General features: G+C 36.7%; 1 protein-coding gene and 1 long non-coding RNA gene across 2 annotated transcripts; one reads left to right on the top strand and one right to left on the bottom strand.

Moving 5' to 3' along the window:
* Nucleotides 1-4,932: 4,932 nt before the first annotated feature.
* LOC126213243 (uncharacterized) lies at nt 4,933-5,974 on the bottom strand. Its single transcript, XR_007541113.1, has 2 exons — nt 5,593-5,974; nt 4,933-5,339 (listed from the first exon to the last, which is right to left on the bottom strand). It is a non-coding gene; the product is annotated as an uncharacterized LOC126213243 (long non-coding RNA).
* A 6,477-nt stretch (nt 5,975-12,451) lies between these two features.
* On the top strand, nt 12,452-12,901 carry LOC126212766 (uncharacterized). The gene has a single exon (XM_049940172.1). The coding sequence runs from the start codon at nt 12,452-12,454 to the stop codon at nt 12,899-12,901; it is 450 nt and encodes a 149-aa protein (XP_049796129.1).
* The last annotated feature ends 8,240 nt before the right edge of the window (nt 12,902-21,141 follow it).

Genomic DNA, 21,141 nt, shown 5'->3' with positions numbered 1-21,141 from the left:
AATGAAGTGTGATATATGCAGAATATAAGTCACTTCCAATGGACTGGAAGTAGTATTCAGTTCTGTTTTCTGCTGTAAAAACTTTCAGTAGCTGCCTGTTCATATAAGTCAACCTAGTAAATCAAAACCAAGTTCCAAGTAGCTATTGCACATAGTACATCTCCAATAAATTATCTCTAGCAACCAGATGTTTAAAATTCCTGTAAGTAATTTTGGGTATAGCACTGAGTGATTTTATAATTCACAAATAATTATTTTTCTTTAGAAATGCAGATGGAGATTCACAAAAGGGAAACATGCATATGTAGGTTACAGCAAATTGAAAGACAGACCTATTTTTACATTCAAGATTTGTAGTTTATCAGCATATACGAAAACAGACAAAAAAATCTGTCAACATACATGTCTTTAGAAAAAGTTACAAGTGTCTTGTATGAGTTCTTTCTACAAATTGTCTTAATTTCTGCGTCTGAATTTCATACATATGTGAGTGCCCTAGACTTCCCTAATTAAGTATGTAATTAAATTATTTGAAATGAATTGAATGCTCATGTCTCTGCTAATATGCAGCACTTAAGTGGCAAAGATCCAGCTTTCTTAATGCTGTCAATTTTTGTGTAGCCTATGAAATAATGTACAGAATGTGAATTAATAGTCGAAACACAGAGATGCAGAAGGGCCTCATGGATATTAGGTTTTGATAGCTATATAAATCCACAACTATTAGTAATTATTTTGTATTCTTTCATAGCAGCCTCCAAAAAGACTAGTGTTTGTGTGTGTGTTTTTCTCTTTCTAGGGAATTTATGAACATGCAGCTTCCACCAGATTTCTAAGATTCATATTACCAAACTATGAACATATGTATTATCACCATTATTAATTTATATTGGGCATTTTACAATACCTTTAATTTATCATGAAACAAGTTAATCTCTTCCTCTCTCCAGTGTTTTTAGTTATTCTGTGAAATATTTTGTCATGATGGGTGCACGGAGTAGCTGTCCCTTCCCCATGTTTCATATTCACGAGTGGATCTCTGTTTCTGAGCAGAGAGGCTTCTTGTGTTTTTATAGCAGGACAGTAACTTTATATACATATAGTGGTTTTGATAAATCTCTTGTGGCGTATAAGTACCTGATTGTGAAATACCCATTACTTATTCACTTTTATTTGCTGTTCTGCCATGTCCACTTTCAGAAGGTTGATGTTCCGTGGGAAATACAAATTTAGGATGAAAGCACGGAACAATTATTATGTGCTCCCCTTGATAACGCACATTTGAAGTCACATGAAGTTCCACTGATATTCCAAGACTGCTTCACTACTTATTGGCTGAAGACAGCAGATGTCAAGGGCCAAAGCAGAAAAAACTGAGTCTTGAATATAAACTAACAGCAGCATTACGCTATAGTCTGTCTACTAAAAATGATTATGATGAAGTTTCCCCCTCAGTTATTTACAAGAGTTACATGCCAAGAATTTGGAACTGCAAGGAAGAGTGAGTGTGTCAATTTTTTGAAGATCACAAGAAACCCAGCACCATTGCTTACTCATTCTGTTGTTGTAGATACAAACTTAAATATTTCATTTATGAAAAACATGCAACTTGAGCTGTTAGGAAGTAAGTCCTTTCCTCGAGTAGTAAATAACAGACACGAAATTTTGAGTCTGTTCCAAGAGTTTTAAGACAGATTCTGTGTTCAGAAAGTTGCATAGAGAATATAGTAGAGATAAAGAGAGTGAATTTAGTAGTGTTGGGAAAAAAAGGAGAGGATGTCAAAAGGAAATGCTGGAACTCATATCTTCACAAATATTTATAAATAAGTGTCTCAAAATTTTAATCACACGTTGCAACACCACTAATCCATAGATTTATATAGATCCCATAAATTTCTCTGCTGACATTGTACTAATGTATCTGAATACTCAAGATCTTTGATGGAGTAAACATGTAATAAGGTTTAAGAAATTATATTGTAACTGTACCTCTGGTTTTATATGTAATGCTCCATAAATGTAATAATTTGTGAATACTGTATATTTTACTGGTCCACAAGTAGTGTAAAACCTGGACTTGGTGAGCAAGGCTTTTCATTCCTTTGTGACAAGTGACAATTCGAGATTTGACTGTGATACTGGGTGATCAGCATGTGATGAAGCAAGTTGAGATCTTTTTACTACCACTCTTGTTTTGCCACCTCCCTCTTTAAATTCATTTTATTTTCATTTTTGCCTAATTACCGTCAACATAAAAGAGTATAATCTGGATTTTCATAAAAGAGTAAAGGTTGGCTCTCACTCTTAAGAAATATAACACAAGGTCTAATTTTGTGCTTCATTTTGTGTATGTAATTAATTTCCTAATTTATTTTGACCATTCCTAGTTAATATCTTTTGTAATAGGGTGAAATCAGTAACTTTTTCATGACTTAGATTCTATTGTTGACTTATAAACAAATATAAATTCTGTAATAATTATAAACATTTGGATAAGAACTACTAGGACTCTTAAAGTATATATTTGGCTCTGTTCAAAAACATATAGCAAAGCCAGCTCATAATTAATTCCAAAATAATTACGAGGTTTGCAATAGTATTGTTCATATAAATATATCTTTTAATTTGATTATTTAAACAAATATTTTGGCTTCACCTTTGTGATAGAAGGAACCATTAAAAATGAAGTTTTTTCAGTGTATTCATTTAACTGAGTGAGTAACATTTTTGTTAGAGTAGATACATCAAATAGCTGCTTATAATAAGTAATCGTTAATTACAACAGACTGTTATGGCTTAATCACCATTTTCAAGTATGTGTAGTTTGATGTGATGTCCATATTGCATTGTTAGTCAGGGTGTACGATAAAAAGAAAAAAAATTCCCGTTTTTGTCCCGGTTAAAATTACACTTTCTCCTGGATGAAAACATAATTTTTCCCTGTTAACTGACAGTATATTTTCTCTTGGAACTGTATAACTTATCAGTCCTGTGAATAGTTATGGTTTTATACATGGGAGTAGAATTTCCCGGTGCTTTAGAAAACTAAACACAGGGGAAAGAAACACGTTCTGGAAAGATCTTTGATGTGCAGCAACATTTACGCTGCATATTTTCGTTTTACAAAAGTATACATTTGAATTCCACTAAACACCACATGCTACTTTCTGAAGCATTTAAATAGAGATATTGATGCGCTTTTGTAAGCCAGTCATGGCTCATGTCACGTGATCTCGCCAGCCGATGACAGCGGGTATTCAGAGCTTAGGATACGTGATGTAGTCAGCCAATAGCAACATCACTGTTCAGTACTGCATACACACAAACAGAAAAAGTTAATGGTTTAAATTAATATACACGGCAATCGAGATACAAGTTTCCATGTGCGGTAGGGTCTCTAGACTGCACTCACATACCTATAATGAAACCTTCTTCACATGGAGACGAATATGTTAATCGAAAGGGCTTTCCATCTATAAAAGTGCAGGTGATGTGTGATAACAGTGAAATGTTTACGAGTGTTGATGCTGCATGGCCTGGGTCTGTACATGACGCTAGGATATGGAGAAACTCCGTTATGTATCATATATTGCGTGAGAACCAGTGCAACGCCCTAATTTTAGGAGACGAAGGATATGGCATTGCACCGTGGTTAATGACACTATTTCAAAATCCCGAAATACCTCATGAGAGGGCACCCAACAGACTTCACTCTAAGGAAAGGGTGATAATCGAACGGTGCTTTGGACAGGTGAAAAGGCGTTTCCCAATTCTGCAAAATAAAATAAGGCTTGCCCAAACAAAAATCCCCAGTGTGATAATAGCCTGTTTTGTTTTGCACAACGTAGCAAAACATATAGGGGATGAGGATTCTGAGGCACCTATTGATGACGACAACAATCTTCCAGTACTGGGAGAAGAGGAAGCAGCAAACGTATGTGTACGTGGAATAAATAGAAGACGGGAAATTGTAAATGTAATACGTTAACTGTAATGTATGGGAGTCTGTCAAAACATTGAATAATTACACCCAATTTGTATATTTTTTGTAATTACAATAATTATTCCCTCATGAAAATAAAGCACAGTGCTCTGATGTTACATAATAAAATGCTGTTTAGTGTTTTTTTTTTCCTTCATTCTCTGTCATCGATTTTACTTCCAACAAAAATTGTTTAACATGTAACTACTATTCAAACTGGAACAGAATTTTCAGATACTACAGTAAATAGCTTTGGACACAACAGGTTAATGTGAACTGCTGGAACCTTAATGTAATTTATGTACTGCAACTTCAGCAGATTGATGGCACAAGTTTTTGTTTTACTTTACCAAAAACGTTCCAAGGTTGTGGCGAAGGTATTTGCCAGGTGCTACAGTGAATAAGTGCACAACTGTCTAACTGGCAGCATTTAAATAGAAACAACTTACTCTTTTTGCTTTACTGTACCAAAAATTAGCAGTGAAAGTATTCGCCAGATGCTACAGTAATTAAGTGCACAACTGTCTAACCTGCAGCTTTTAAAATACAAACAAGTTACCCTTTTACCTTTACTTTACCAGAAATTGTTTAAAGGATGTGGTGAAGATATTTGCCAGGTGCTACAGTAAATAAGTGCCCAACTGTCTTACTTGCAGCATTTAAAATAGAAACAAGTTACTCTTTTTGCTTTATTGTACCAAAAATTAGTGGTGAAGGTATTTGCCAGATGCTACAGTAAAACAAGTTACTGATTTTGCTTTACTTTGCCAGAAATTGTTTCAAGGATGTGGTGAAGATACTGGCCGGACACAACAATATAAGTGCATACACTTTTTTAACATTTCAGATTGGATTATATTACTCTTATTGTTTAATTGAAAAGAAATTAGCAATGAATAATTTTTTGTAAGAGGATATGGAATTTGGTAAATAAGGAATGTAAATGAACATTCACTTAAAAAAGATGTTTTTATTGATAAAATTCGGTATGTAAATAAGACACTACACAATGTTTTTATTGTTTCTCTTCATCACGCATCAATTTCTGCTGCTTTCGTTTCAATATGTCTAATTGGTATAATAGCACCAGCCTTTGCAGCTCTGAAGTAGACAAATTAACTGTCTCATCTGTTTCCATACTCAATCTCTGACAATTAGGCACTCTCTCATGCCCCGAAGCAGGCGACTGAGCAGGTATGACGACTTCGGGGCCCATGAGATCCATAGGGTCGGCTGCAACTATTTGTGGTAGCTGCAACATTGATTCTTGTTCATACAAGGTGCAGTCTGTCAGCTACCTCCGAATTTCGTGGTGAAGAGATGACAGAGGTGCAACCACCACCTACTGCACAAGCTCCTAATAAAAATTTAAAAAAGAAGTAATAGTAGTGTGTCAGGATTCAGTTTTTAGTTAGTAAATATACCAAACAGGTTTACGCAGAAATGTGGGAGGGGTTCGTTCAATTTCATGCATAGTACACTGGTGATATATTACACGAAATTTACCAAACGTTGTTTCGTTTTCCCTTTGTTAAAAATACGTATTTTTCTGAATCACAATTTCAAAGCATTAAGCACGTAATTAAAAAATCGGAAAGTATTGAACTTACCAAGAACTCTGTGGATAGTTGGGTTGCAGTCATCTCCGTCCAAAAACTTCAAAAATGTCTGCTCTCAATTTTTCAGGGAAATCTTAATGGTTGCCATCTTATTAACATCCGACTTGGCCTCAATAAGGGATTTCATGTTGTGCAGTTTGTCCATTATCTGCCCGTCTGTAATTTCTTTCCCGGAAACTAACCCTATAACGGTGTTGTATTTCCTTAATACAATCTGCCTTCTCCCTTCTTGCGGCCAGAGTTTGCGATTTACTGATGATTGCGGGGTAATCTTTTATAATGTTGACAAAGGCTAATTCTGAGTCTTCCATTTCGGCACAGAAATAATGTGAGAAAAACTTTCGGTATCACAAAACACACGCAAACGAAACAAACTAAGGACCAAAGATGTTAGAGTTTAATCTCTTTACTGAGAAATTACTCAGTAAGGCGGGGACAACGAGTTAAAATTTTAACTCGTTGGGCGGGGAGGTAGAGAGGAAGTACTTCAGGGTCAAAAATTATCTTCCTAGTTTTTATTCATACGAAACTGGAAATTTCTTTGAGAATGTTCTTTTGCTCTTAGTATCAACTCTGGTGAATGTTCTCGTTTTTATTCATACAACCCATAGTGTTGCTACCATGGAGGTAGAATAAGGGGAGATGGCGCTGCAGACTTACGCTGTACGTTGTTTTGAAACCAGTGCGCGGGGCCTGCCGCTATCTTGGATCCCCCCAAAGCATTAGCAGACGAGTGTTTACAATTCCTTCTTGTTCGTTATTTCTGTCGTGTGCACGCGATATTTATTTTATATAGTAAATGTTACACTGTTTTAGTGAACAACAGAGCATAAGGAGCGCAACTTAACCGTTTTTCTGGTGTTAAATGCGTATTCGATACAGTAATACAACACCAAAATATGAAGCTTCTGGCCTTACTACTGTAATTCCTTTTTCTTTATACATTTCGAATAACCGAGAAGAGAAGTATGTGCTATGAAAAGCGTGCTTTCGTAATCCATTTCTATTCACTTTCATTGTGTTTGTGTCGTTAATTGATAAAGCCAGAACTCCAAAAGCAATGATTGACAGTTTAGATGCACTGATTTGTATTCGTTGCATTTTCAAGTCAAATGCAAATTTTAAATGTTCAGGTTTGCAAGAAACTTGCCTTATTTCCTTTGGTGTCCCATAGATGTATGCATGGATGATATGAACAAGCCAGCTGTCATGTCAACAAAGTGAATGGTTCGTTAAATTACGAAGGAAAAGAACTGAATTTAAGATTGTCAGGCCCATTGTAGTTTACATATCTACTTTGTTTTTAAATTGTACCTACCAAGTGACATTCAGTGTGGCAAATAACAGCAATTTACAGGATAACACAGTGATTAATGTAATGACCTAAATAGGCTGGACATAGATAGGGAACTTTGCTTTAACAAATATGTAACCCTTTAAGTACTCATAATTTAAACACTGTAACATGCGTTCCACAGATTTTACTGAAGATTTAATTAACTACATGAAGTTACAATACTTTTATATTAAAATATCGCATTTTAAAACACTAGTCCCCATTTCCAGGATATTTCTTGCCAGGACTTTTCAGTTACTTTGGAATAACCAAACAATGAAAACCAAGTGTATTGCTCACCTCCAGAGAGTTCTTCGCACTGGACTGATAGGAAATCTAAAGTCAAATCACAGAGATAAAGCCATACTGTAGAACTTTACAGTGCATCAGAATTTCAATATAACACAAAGGCTTTTCCTAACTCGGAAGATATGAATAAAATTTGATTATGGGAAAAAATCAAACACACACACACACACGTCAGTTCATTGAATACAGCACGTCAGGCGTCATGCTGTATTCAATGAACTGATGAAATACTTGGAATTACCCTACAGAATGAGTAGTAGTATACATCTATTACTTTTCTATCCCTGCAATTTTGATGACAGCTGGAGGAGGAAGGGGGTGGTGCCCTGCTCCTGGGTAAGGGTGCCCTTAGTGATAGACCTTTGTACTAGCATATTCTTCTGCCAAATTTATAACAATATCATCACAGATACACAAATTTGTGTTTGTAATAGAAGTAAGAGCAGTTTTGTATGTCCTGTTGATGGCCATGGTCATTAGAGACAGTTTATGATCAGACTTTTAGGAAAAGAAGTGGCTGTTGACTTCTGACGGAACCATATCTGCACCTGGTTTGTTATCATATTTAAATAAAATTAAATACACACTATTTCGTGCATAGCTGACTTATGTGGGTGAATTGTACTGATACTCATTTTGTAGTCCCTACTGGCTATCACATGCTACAAAGGTTTATCACCTGTCTGGTGAGATCTGGGGAACCACACAAAACCCGAATTTGGATGGCCGGAACAAGAATCGTAACTGAGCCTCCCTACTGCTACTTGAGCATGCTAGGCACTACACTACTTCACTGTTAGGAGAGGAATGGCACAGGGTAAGAAAGTAGGGCAGCTCGAGGGGTGTGTGTCGACCACACAGAAAGATTTGTGAAAAGTTGGAGAGCAGCTATTGGAAAGACATTTCTGATGATGAAGGCAGCAATAATATTAAGAACTGGTGGCTGATCAGCGCCTCACAAGAATTCACCTATACATATACAAACAGGTAGAACAATTGAATAAATCAGGGATATCATATATAAAAATAATGACAAAACAATCAATTTTAGACCATTTGTATTCACAACAAGACGTCATCTACCCTAAGGCAAAACATTTCGATGTGAGGACGCCAACAAAACCTGTGTAGTTGCCTGACAAGTGTTATCTCCAGACTTTCATTGCAGAAGACTCAAAATTCCACTTTTCATTGTGGTACAAATAAAAAAAGGTAGACTGAGTTTTCCCAGGAGCCACCATTTGACAATAATTAATTATGGTATAATGAAGCAAAAGGTAGGACATGAACACTCTGTATAAGAGGTAGGGTGGATAGATTATTGAAACAGGAAAAGTATTTTGGTAAAGTAAGACGGATGTGATGTGATGGGAGGGGGAGGGCAAAACTGACAGTTATTTAGGTCAGGATCGAGGTGCAGTAGGCACCGCACAGGCCAGAAAAACTGGTGTTATGCGGAAGAAGCACAGGTAGTGAATCAGATATTAAATTCAAAATTGAAACAACTATCATGTTCGGCCACTGGTTTGTTATCATATCTAAATAAAATTAAATAATACTGATTCGTTCATAACTGATTCATGCGGCTGAATTGTACTGATGCTCGTTTTTTAGTCCCTACTGGCCATTACATGCATACGAGGATTATCAGATGAGAATCATTAACTGCGAGTACAGAGTTCTGTTTCACCAACGCTATATAGCTAAACTGCATTAATTTTTGAGATGTATACACCATTTGATTGATTTGTACTTACATATTCTTAAAGCTACATCTGCTTTAGCACAGATGAGGAGTACCTCAGATGCCATCTATACAAGAAATGCATGCTCCACTTTGTATTCCTTCCTGTGCCTATTTTCTTGTGGTGTCCACGGTGTCAGCCGAAGAGAGTAACAACTACTCGTAAATAATTATGATACGCTAAATCCCTAGCATAAAAATTACCAAGAAATTCTCTTACGTCCGTAACATGTAAAGTAGCGATAGAGGACGTCTGCATTCAAATCTAATGCTCGCCCAGACGTTGAGCTTACCGTATTAAAATAACCTATTGATTCCTACATGAGAGGACATGCTTGCACATCCTCCTTCAAAAATTACCAGCTTTGGTCTCACCCCAAACAAATCGTTCGGGTTAGAGTTAAGCACTTACGACATAGGAAAATTTAATGACAACGTTATACTTAAAAACGTTATTGGCAGTATACATTGTGAGAACAGCCATATCTTTCCCAATTTCTTTAAGAAATCATCCCTTTTTAACCTGCAACAAGTTCTATGTCACAGAAAGGTCTATCTTTGTTTCATTTTTGGAACAATCTGTCATACCTGCGAGTTTCATTGTCAAGTATATATGGAAGTAAAGTATGGTAACTCATGTGGACATCTGGCGGCATTTAAGTTAACCTCTAATCTATTCTTTCACGTCGCCGGCAGATGGCAGCGCGCGCACTCCTTGTAGGAGATGGCGGCCTTCAATGTTTTCCATAGAGAACTGCGGTGGGTAAGCGTACGTTTACACTGACTGTGATGCGAAGCGACACGACGCGATGCGAGGCATAATAGCCAAAGCGATGCAATGCGATGGAGCGTTCACACTACACACGATACAGCGCGCGCGCGCGATCTGGCCAACAGTTATTGAGCAGTCGCGGCACGATGTCGTTTTTCCTCGACCCAGTAAATTCTTTTTTATCAGAAAACAGTGCTCTGAGGATTCAACGCGGTCGTGAATGGGTCCATGAAATCAACAAGGAGAGGAGGGCTTTAGGAGAATTCCATCATTTGTACAGTGACTTGAGAAAAGATGAGGATAAATTTTGGAATTATTTCAGAATGGGTACAGACGTTTGATTATATAGTGTCGTCTGTTTCAAATAGATTACAGAAGCAAAACACAAATTTCAGGATGACTATTACCCCTGAAGAGAAAGTTATGGTCACCAACAGGTACGTATACAATATTAAGTTTACAGCAATCATTTTATAATGAAAAATTTACAAATTGTGATAGATTCAAACTTTCTTTTAATAAATTTTGACGTAGTTGACAATGAGAAGTAAAATACATCACAGTTCACTCACTTCAGTATCAAAGTTTTCAGAATCTTGGTGGCATGAAATAACAATTTCATCAGGTGGAATTCCAGAGATGACTATTTCATTTTGCGGATTTCCAGCAGTTACCATTTCAACTGGATTTTCAGGTGCATAGGGTGACATCAACGAATGTGCAGTGGAAGTGGTACATTATTCCAATTCTTTCAAAAGAACGTGCTGAATTTTTATCCTGGCTCTCAACTGAACTGCTGGTGATAGTTTTCTTATTGCTGGCAGCAAACTCACTACAAAATGATAGCTGTCATCTTGCGTTTCTGACTTCGACATTTGCTGCTCAGTTAGCAACAACTTTTGCTTCTCTACTTTTAGCAACTCAGAGTTTGTCGATTTCTTGGAACTCTTGTTTTGGTTTGTGTGTAGGGTGGGTGAGGGAGGAGGCATCGAAACGCTACCCTCTGAACTTACAGACAGTCTTGAAGAGCACGTCGCCGTGTGCGTCGTCGTGTTGCGATGCTGTTTTTTTCCTGTGGTGAACATTAGTCTTGGTCTTCCGTGGCGTCATTATGTCAGTCAGGAACGTCATTAGCTCGTACCACAGGCAATTGGATTGGAAAGGCGGCATGCCACCTTCGTCTCCTGAACGTTCAGCACGAATTTTTTTAGAGTTCAGAGCGGAAAGTGTCACGTAGGTTCTTCCATTTATTCTTCAGTACCTCGCCTGAAAATATAGACGTGAAAATATGCGTAAATAATTAAGTACACTGTATACTTAATACATTTTTGTCCTTATCACATGAACTGCAAATCCTACTATACCACTGCTTCAAACCGCTGCAAAACACCTGTATGCCAACTGGAATTTTCCGAATTGTGTGGGGGCCATTGGTGGTAAGCATGTTCGGGTTAAGGTAGAATATTCAAAATATCTAGGTGTATGGAGTGTAGCCATGTATGGAAGTGAAACATGGACGATAAATAGTTTGTACAAGAAGAGAATAGAAGCTTTCGAAATGTGGTGCTACAGAAGAATTCTGAAGATTAGATAGGTAGATCACATAATTAATGAGGAGGTATTGAATAGAATTGGGGAGAAGAGGAGTTTGTGGCACAACTTGACGAGAAGAAGGGACCGGTTGGTAGGACATGTTCTGAGGCATCAAGGGATCACAAAGTTAGCATAGGAGGGCAGCGTGGAGGGTAAAAATCGTAGAGGGAGACCAAGAGATGAATACACTAAGCAGATTCAGAAGGATGTAAGTTGCAGTAAGTACTGAGAGATGAAGAAACTTGCACAGGATAGGTTAGCATGGAGAGCTGCATCAAACCAGTCTCAGGACTGAAGACCACAACAATAACAATGCATTGATGAGGGGTTGAAATGGAAAAAAAAAACCACTGAGGATCTGCTGAAACGTTTGAGTTTAGCTACTTATGCTATTAGGGTCACTGCAAATTTTGGCGATACACATCTAAGTAAATTAGCTTACCATGCCTATTTTCATTCTCTGCTTTCGTATGGCATCATATTCTGGGGTAACTCATCATTGAGTAAAAGAGTGTTCATTGCACAAAATCGTGTAATCAGAATAATTGCTGGAGCTCATCCAAGATCATCCTGCAGACACTTATTTAAAGAGCTAGAAATCTTCACTGTAGCCTCACAATATATATAGTCACTTGTGAAATTTGTTTTAACAATCGGAACAATTCAAAAGTAATAGCAGTGTACATGGCTACAACACTAGGAGAAAGGATGATCTTCAGTACTCAAGATTAAGTCTAACTTTGGTTCAGGAGGGGGTAAATTATGCTGCCACGAAAGTCTTTGGTCACTTGCCTAATAGCATCAAAAGTCTGACAGATAGCCATATATCATTTAAAAGGAAATTAAAAGAATTTCTTAATGGGAACTCCTTCTACTCATTAGATGAATTTTTGGGTATAGTAAGTGGGTAATTTCCCCAACCCCCACAAAAAAATTAAAAATATTAAGTGTCATGTAGTATTTTGTGTAATGTAATATCTTGTATAGATACCTTTTATTAACCTGACATGTTCCACATCATTACGAAGTGTCATATTGATGATCTGTGGAACAAGTACTAATCTAATCTAATCTGTGTCCCCCTCATTCTGGGTCAATGTATTACAATTACAAAAAATATTTTTCGCTTGCTTTACTAGCTGTACCCGATGGTAACTGCAGATTAATAGCAGTTGACATTGGATGCTACGGCAAGCAATCAGATGGTGGCACATTTAGAGCAAGTAACTTATACAATAATATTTTGAACGAAACTGAAAACTGGCCTCTACCGAAAGAACTACCAGGTACTTCAGTAAAAGACCCATTAGTGTTGGCTGGAGATGAAACATTTCCACTACTGGAAAACTTAATGCGCCCTTTCCCTGGACTGTCACAGACTGAGGAAGAGAGGTTAGTTAACAGGAGGCTATCGAGGGGTAGAACGGTGGTGGTACGCACTTTCAGAATTATGGCCAGCAAGTGGGGTCTTTTCCGAAAGGGAACTGAAACTTCTGTAGTACATGCAGACATTATTATTCAGTGCATCTGCGCTTGCACAATATAATAATCGATAAAGATGGGCCTGAAATTTCCCTTCAATTGTCTTTTGACCAGGGCATAACAGAACACAGTGCTTTAGCAGCATGCTTCCAAAATGACAGAGCAAACAGTAGTGCTTCAAGAAGAGCGAGGAGTGTCAGAGAAGCCTTCAAAAACTATGTCAACAGTCATAAATGCAAATATATTTCATGTCGAAATTATCAAATACTGTAACTATTGTGGACGTCATTTCATTATCAAAATACTGTAATAGTATCTATACACAATTAAAATTAGGAAAATAAACGAACTTGTTTGTGTTACTTTTTTCTTTGTGTCTTTTAGCTATTTACTTTACTTTTTTGTACTTACTGTCTGTTCCACAATCCTCAGCTGTTTCATTCCATGCTTGATGAACAAAATCCCTATTGTGGTAATATTTATTTTTCTGGTCCCACTTCAAGAAGGTGAACAAGAATAGAAATATCTTCTACTCTACCACCAAGAAGGTGAACCTACAAGGAGCAACTGAAGGTAAACATTAACAAAAGACAACCAAACATTGCTTAAGCTGTACACTATATTAACAAGAAACTATCACAATACTGCTTAATGCTAGTTCTGTTTATGCCAGTTAAATGTATTCTAGTGAATTAGAGAGGAAGCTGCTGCTATTTCAGTTATATTAGATAGCTGCAGGACGTCTAATAAGAACCTTAATTTTTACTTCATTAATCAAGTAATTTTTAAAGGAAAACAGTAACCTAAATATGTAATTACATAGGACAGTTTACAACACACTACCTGCCATCCATCTAAAGAATTTTTATTTATTTATTCTTTGTCCATGGACTCCAGCTGAAAATCCAGCAGAGACCATAGGGTGTGTCATACAATAGGCTATTAACAACAAACCTGATTTTGTTATATATCAATGAAACAAATAATAAACAGAAATATTCTATAAGCATACAAAGGTAATACATGTTTCACATAATATATACACACAAATCCAGACAACATACAGAAATGATAATTTTTAAAGGTACATTTCAATTATGATATAACATATTTAACCACCATCTTAGTATTCACTCAAACTGTATATACATTTCTCTGTGAGATATAGTTTCAAATGATTTTTAAAACATTTCTTTTTTAATGATTTTGGGGAGTTTATTAAAAAACCTTTTGCTTGCTTTTTCAGGGGAAGTTGTAGACAGTTTTAGATTTCCGTTTATCATGTAGTAATTTCATTTCCTCTTGTACCACGTTGGTGTACATCTTTAGTTAGGTGGTGTTTATCGCTTCACCTTACTGTGATTAAGCTTTAGTATATGTACAGTGAATATACTGTCATAATATTATAGTGTACAAAAGCTTGCCTACAGGTCTGTCTTGGTTGTATTTTTGCAATGCTTCTCACTGCCTCTTTCTGAATTGTGAATATTCTTTTTAAGTAGCCAGCTTGTGCACTTCCCCATATATGAACTGCATAAGACATATGTGGGAAGACAAGTCCATTATACATTGATCTGAGGTCTTTATCATCCACAGTCCTAGCTGTTTTATGCATGATGAAGGTCTGTTTGTTAATCTTTTTACACACATGTTTGTCTATTATAGTTCCTAGAAAGTTTGTGCTGGTTACTTCTTTAATAGTCTTTCCATTTATATTAACATTTATATTATAATTTTCACTATGCTTGGCATGAAGTACTACATTCATTGTTTTAGACTGATTCATAAACAGCTTGTTTTGTGTTAAATATTTATTTGCATTTTCGATAGTCAGGAGTGCTTCCTTCTCAAGCTCCTGTGTCAGCTGTGCAAATGATTGTTGTGTCATCATCACACATTATAAGTTTATGATTTATATAGCTATAGAAGACATTCACGTAGAGTATAAATAGTATTGGCCCAAGTACTGACCCTTGTGGCACACCGTGTTTAACTGTTTGCAATTCTGATCTGTCGTTCGTTATATTTCCCCCACTAGTATGTCTGATTTCCGTGCATTGTTTCCTGTTTGTAATGTATGATTTAAGTATGTCATAGCATTTTCCTCTAATTCCATACTGATATAATTTCATCATTAATTTATGTGGTTCACACGATCAAATGCCTTAGAATCAAATCCTTGCACTAAGATAATCAGTGGAAGGATGGTTGGTTGGTTGGTTGTTTGGGGGAAGAGACCAAACAGCGAGGTTATCGGTCTCATAGGGTTAGGGAAGGATGGGGAAGGAAGTCGGCCGTGCCCTTTCAAAGGAACCATCCCGGCATTTGCCTGGAGCGATTTAGGGAAATCACGGAAAACCTAAATCAGGATGGCCGGACGCGGGATTGAACGGTTGTCCTTCCGAATGCGAGTCCAGTGCAGTGGAAGGAGTCACTGATGAGATACGTTTTAAAGTTTACTTTGAATTTGCTGAGATAACTAATTACTTGTTGTATGTTAGATGGGATCTTCTGAAATATATTCATACCAGAGTGCATAACTTTGTTAAATACTAGTTAAGGATGCAAAGTTTACACAAAAGTCATATTTGTATCTTGTATTGATATTGCAGATCAAATTTCAGCTTGAACTGATTTTTTCACAACCACGCTACACCTTGATTAAAATAGCTCCATGATTGTGGCAGTGTCTAAGTCAGCCAATGGCAGTTCTTTCTTGACACCTATGTGCCTGCGATAATGACTGTTTTTTAGGCACCACACAGCTTTCTCAGCTACAGTATGATGCACAGGAAGGTGAGACCATCTGTCGCCCTATCCACCATCCCCACTGATGTACTTCCCACCGCTTAAGACAATGACAAAAAAAAAAAGAATCTCATTGAATGTTTTGCTCCATTAGCATTGCATGTGCAGCCCTTGCTCGTTCTAAGTATATGGAATGATATATATAATGAAGACCCTGTGCCACCATAGCTGTCTGTCAACCAAGAGGTTAATTCAATCAAAATTTAGAAGGAAAAATAATAATTGTTTATCACTAAGTCTGCCTAAGGTTCACAAAAGCGTTCAACAATAGCTACAAAAGCTTTTTATAACTGTCCCACTAATATAATGTGAGAGGTGTTATATATATAATTTCTGGAGAGTTTTATATGTATATATAACTTTCCAGAAATTACTGTCAGCCACCTTTTGTATTATTTTTCAATCTTTATTTACTAAGACCAGTTTTGAATCACTATCATCAGGTGGTACATATTTATTGCATGTTTGCAGCTTTGTTGGAGTTGTGCAGCTGTGGCCAAGTGTGAACTGTACATACTTCTAACCACATTCGGTGCGTATGTTTCGTTCTCTTGCCATAACTACATAAGCCACAAGAATGCTTAAATATGCAATAAATATATACCATCTGATGACAAATTGCGTGTTAATTTAAAAGCAGTCATGGTAAATAGAAACTGAAGAATAAAACCAAAGGCAACTGACTGCTGTAAACCTTTACAAAATATTAAATCTGAACTGAAATTGCTTCTTCTGGCAACTACTGCTCTAAAGATGGATATTTAACAAAAATCTTGTGGTATAAAAAGACTACAATGATTGCTTGTGCTATTTAAAAGTAGATGTTGACATTCTGTAACAGTAACATGAGCAGTGACAGAGACCAATATGTTCATTATCATTACTTTTCAGCCATTAAGCTAGCTGGTAATCAGTAAACAGCCAGTATGTAGCCATAAACAAAAACACAAAGTGTAAATCCAAAGTAATCTACACCATTCTGAAAGAAACAGATCAATGGGCCTTGGAACACAGCATTATTTTTACCTAATCAAAAGACACACAAACTATATCTGTAGAACAAAATCGGTTTACATAAAGTGATCTACTTCTCTATTATAAAAGGTAGACTGGCGTAAAGTCATGACTTCACCCACCTTTTTGACGAGTAACACCATCAACACGGTGTACACTGTATCAGACACATACAATATGGTGACCACGACATCACTCATAACACCTGCGAACAAACAAATATCATGTAAAGTATTTAACTCCAGCAACAGAATGAAACTAACAGGACAACCAAATGAAGAGGACAAACTAAATATACGACAGTAAGAATAATGACGTCAATGGAAGATAAATATTCACCCAAAAATCAAGCACACAAAATACTCAAAACTTAACAAAAGAAATTACACAAATGTAAACTATTGGTGTTGTAAAATTCACATGACCTATACATCTCAAATGAAGACCTCAATACCAGTAACCTATACAGAACTCAGAAACTCAACACAATTTTCACTTGAGCTACACAGCTCCAAAAAAGCCCTCAATACCAGAAACCAACCACTCTATCACATGGTGCTGCGAATTTCACTTCACCCACAAACCTCAAGCAAAGCCCTAGGTACAACACTTTCACTTACTCTATCTACACCAAAGTCCTCAGTACAACAAAACCAAATCATGTTCACACGGTCAGAAATGTTTCCTAAATAACGATGGTACATCAGTACCCATGATACCTACCAATAACATTCCAACAATTACCGAACACTAACAAGGAAATCCCGAAAATTCATGAAAACTTTCACCACCACCAATTTCAATATACGCAAACAACTACACTAATTGCAACAAGCAATGAGCTACTCATAAATATCTATATCTTCTTTACCACAGAAGATAAAAGAAAAATATTAGATCTCCGACCACAAGAAACACACGGCACTAATATTTCCAGACATACAAATGAATCCATCAGTCAAAATACGCAAGTTCAAAGTAACCAGAAAGCCAGCACAAATTCTTTCAATACCAACATGAAACATTCAGTTCATGTCAAACTACTTACTAAAAAACATACAGCAAAACAGAGAGCCACCAAATACTACAACACACAATCTACAAACACAAAGACTTAAAAACATCCATGCTCACCGTGACATTATGGGTCAAAGCAGATGGGTGTAGCATCAGCACCTGACCTTGTGTGAATAACCCCAAGTTAGCCTCAGGTAGGAAATAGTGATGAGGCAATGATTGCCAATTGGCAAGAAAACAGGACTAAATTATCAAGAATGAAACTTAATTACTGTTGAAACATTTGTTCAGAGTTTGCATGTTTTTGGTTCAACCCAAGATCGCCAGTACTGCCTGCTCTGCCCTTAGGAGTTCTTTCTCACTATATTGGCCCACAAACACGACTGACACCATACTTTTATTCCATCTGTCCTACAGCATTTTCTTTCTAAGCAGCACGGCTAAGATCTAAAAATAGTCCATTCTAACACTGAAGCTCTAATACTTAATCCAAAACCATTTACTCCCTAATGGTGCATATGTTTAATAATAAAGAGTGAATTTACTAGACACTGATGTGATTTACGAATTTTCTGAATGTTCAGCGAGACATTCATACGAATCCTTCTCTGCTATTTCTGCATCTTGTATTGCAAATTCGAATTTCCCATCGTATCTCCAGTTTTGCTGCATTTCTCTTCCTGTTTTAAGCGCGCTTCATCGCTATATACTTCAGTGACTAAAATAAAGTTCAACAACTCCATTACTTAATATCTCAACATGTTTAAACGAGAGTTATCTTTGAATAAGCCTTCAAACAGCCACTACAACAGAACTAAGTTGCATACAACACAGCTATGGAGCTAAAAATCTGCCGTTTATAACGTTCATACGTCTCAGTATTAAATAACTCCTATATATTTATATTCTATGCGAAAATACGACATTCTAACAACATTCATTTTAACTAATCAGCTTGTTTGCCTCTCAGAATGAGAATGTATATTACATTTCCTGTTTTCCCTCCAACAATTTTGCGTTCCGCTTTTCGTCTCTTAGATATCATAATACCACAAAGTCTATTACTTAGTAACTATAAAAGTTCCACGCGACATATACCACCTCGACGAAAACTATAACAAACACAGAACTTTCTGCCCGCCAAAATTTCATCTTCAAAGATAATACTCAGAACTCCTTCAACTTCAACTGGATATGGTAACTTCTGTGAACTACGTCACTTCTCCTGTTTCGCTGTCGCTAGAGTCTTGTAGAAATATTAAACGCTAAGTTTGACATCAAGGGTGGGCGTGTCGAAGCTGGTTGCCAGTCATCGAGAGAGATTAACCAAAGTGCTGAGTTCCAGTTGCTACAAAACTTATTAAACCATATTACACCTTCAATAAGCTGTTTATTCAGTTGTAGATGTTTCTACTTAGTAAGATAAATTAATAATTGTTTGTTACCCATATTCTGTCTGTATCTCTTATATGTATTCTGCTATGTACAGTATGCACCACCGTCATCTCTCATCACACACCACCTTTTTTATATTTTGTCTATATCCTATATGTATTCTGCTATGTGAGTTTTGTGCCACTACTGTCACGTCTCGACATATCCCATCTTAACATAATTTTTCAAATTGACTTGTCCTACATCATGATGTGCTTTGCTGTACAAATTGTATGATCTACGTGACCAACAATAAATCAAATCAAATCAAATCAAATTTTAACTAAAACAAAATATGTAACATTAACTAATGAAGTATATACAAATCACAACACTTGTTCATACAAGGAAATGAAATGGACAATAAAATTTACTGAGATATTCCAAAGGTGTGGCTGAACAAAATAAACTTGGTTTTTGCGGTCCTAAATTACAAACTGAGAAGATATACTAGTGAGATTAAGTAGGTAACTGAAGCAGCTGTGATTATACGAAATAATTCTTTGTGTGTGTTTCCATTCGTTGTTGGTGTGGTCTTCAGTCCTGAGACTGGTTTGATGCAGCTCTCCATGCTACTCTATCCCATGCAAGCTTCTTCATTTCCCAGTACCTACTGCAACCTACATCCTTCTGAATCTGCTTAGTGTATTCATCTCTTGGTCTTCCTCTATGATTTTTACCCTCCACACTGCCCTCCAATACTAAATTTGTGATCCCTCGATGCCTCAGAACATGTCCTACCAACCGATACCTTCTTCTAGTAAAATTGTGCCACAAACTCCTCTTCTCCCCAATTCTATTCAATACCTCCTCATTAGTTATGTGATCTACCCATTCAGCAGTCTTCTGTTGCCCCACATTTCGAAAGCTTCTATTCTCTTCTTGTCCAAACTATTTATTGTCCATGTTTCACTTCCATACATGGCTACACTCCATACAAATACTTTCAGAAACGACTTCCTGACACTTAAATCTATACTCGATGTTAACAAATTTCTCTTCTTCAGAAACGCTTTCCTTGCCATTGCCAGTCTACATTTAGTATCCTCTCTACATCGACCATCATCAGTTATTTTGCTCACCAAATAGCAAAACTCCTTTACTGCTTTAAGTGTCTCATTTCCTAATCTAATACCCTCAGTATCATCCGACTTAAATCGACTACGTTCCTCTATCCTCATTTTGTTTTTTGTTGATGTTCATCTTATATCCTCCTTTCAAGACACTGTTCATTCGCTTCAACAGCTCTTCCAAGTCCTTTGTTGTCTCTGACAGACTTACAATGTCATTGGCAAACCTCAAAGACCCTTTCTTTCAATATCTCGGCAATTTTTAATGCCTTTGAACATAATGTAGATGCAGTAACCTGATAAACACAGCGATGAATCTACCCCACTCTGCTATATTGCTATTCCTCTATAAGACTCCGTCGTAAGTACTCCTTCAGTTGTGCACGTTTTAACAATCTTATGCGCATGTGCAACTGGCATGACGTAATTGTCTCAAATACATATATATTTGGTAAACAACATGCACGCGTCACGGTGCGCACAGCTAGCACTTTCCTCTCCACTACAAGTTTATGTCAATGCCACACTGCATACTGCAGCAAAGTTTTGTCCTGTTTTGCTTCGCACAAATCCCTCTAGACAGAATAAAACTCCTTAGATATGCCAAATCAATCACTATATAGTAAAATTGGATCGTACATTAATATATGTTTCGATGACACAGAAACATATCTTATGGAATTCTGAATGAGATACATTTTGGATTTTATCGTGCAGTATTCCTTTTGAGGAGCTGGGAACCACAAAGCACATCATTGTCGATTGTGACACTGTAGCATTTATTCATGCTTCTGCCATTTGTTGATATTAAAGTGGGGTCAGGTTTATCTTCAGAGTATTTCCAAATGTTAAACATGAACATTCACAAAAAGCTGTCTCACTGTTTCTCTGATATACAGTAAAATTTGTGAAAGAAGACTGTGTGCTTTCTGCCTTTGCCAGTGACTCACTTGCATGCTAG

The sequence above is a fragment of the Schistocerca nitens genome, chromosome 11, assembly GCF_023898315.1.
Source record: "Schistocerca nitens isolate TAMUIC-IGC-003100 chromosome 11, iqSchNite1.1, whole genome shotgun sequence".
NCBI lineage: Eukaryota > Metazoa > Arthropoda > Insecta > Orthoptera > Acrididae > Schistocerca > Schistocerca nitens.
The sequence above is the reverse complement of the archived record's forward strand: the minus strand, read 5'-3'. Positions and strand labels throughout refer to the sequence as shown.

Coding starts and splice junctions, on each gene's coding strand:
- LOC126212766 (XM_049940172.1), top strand. CDS start 12,452: ATGTATTACAATTACAAAAAATATTTTTCGCTTGCTTTACTAGCTGTA.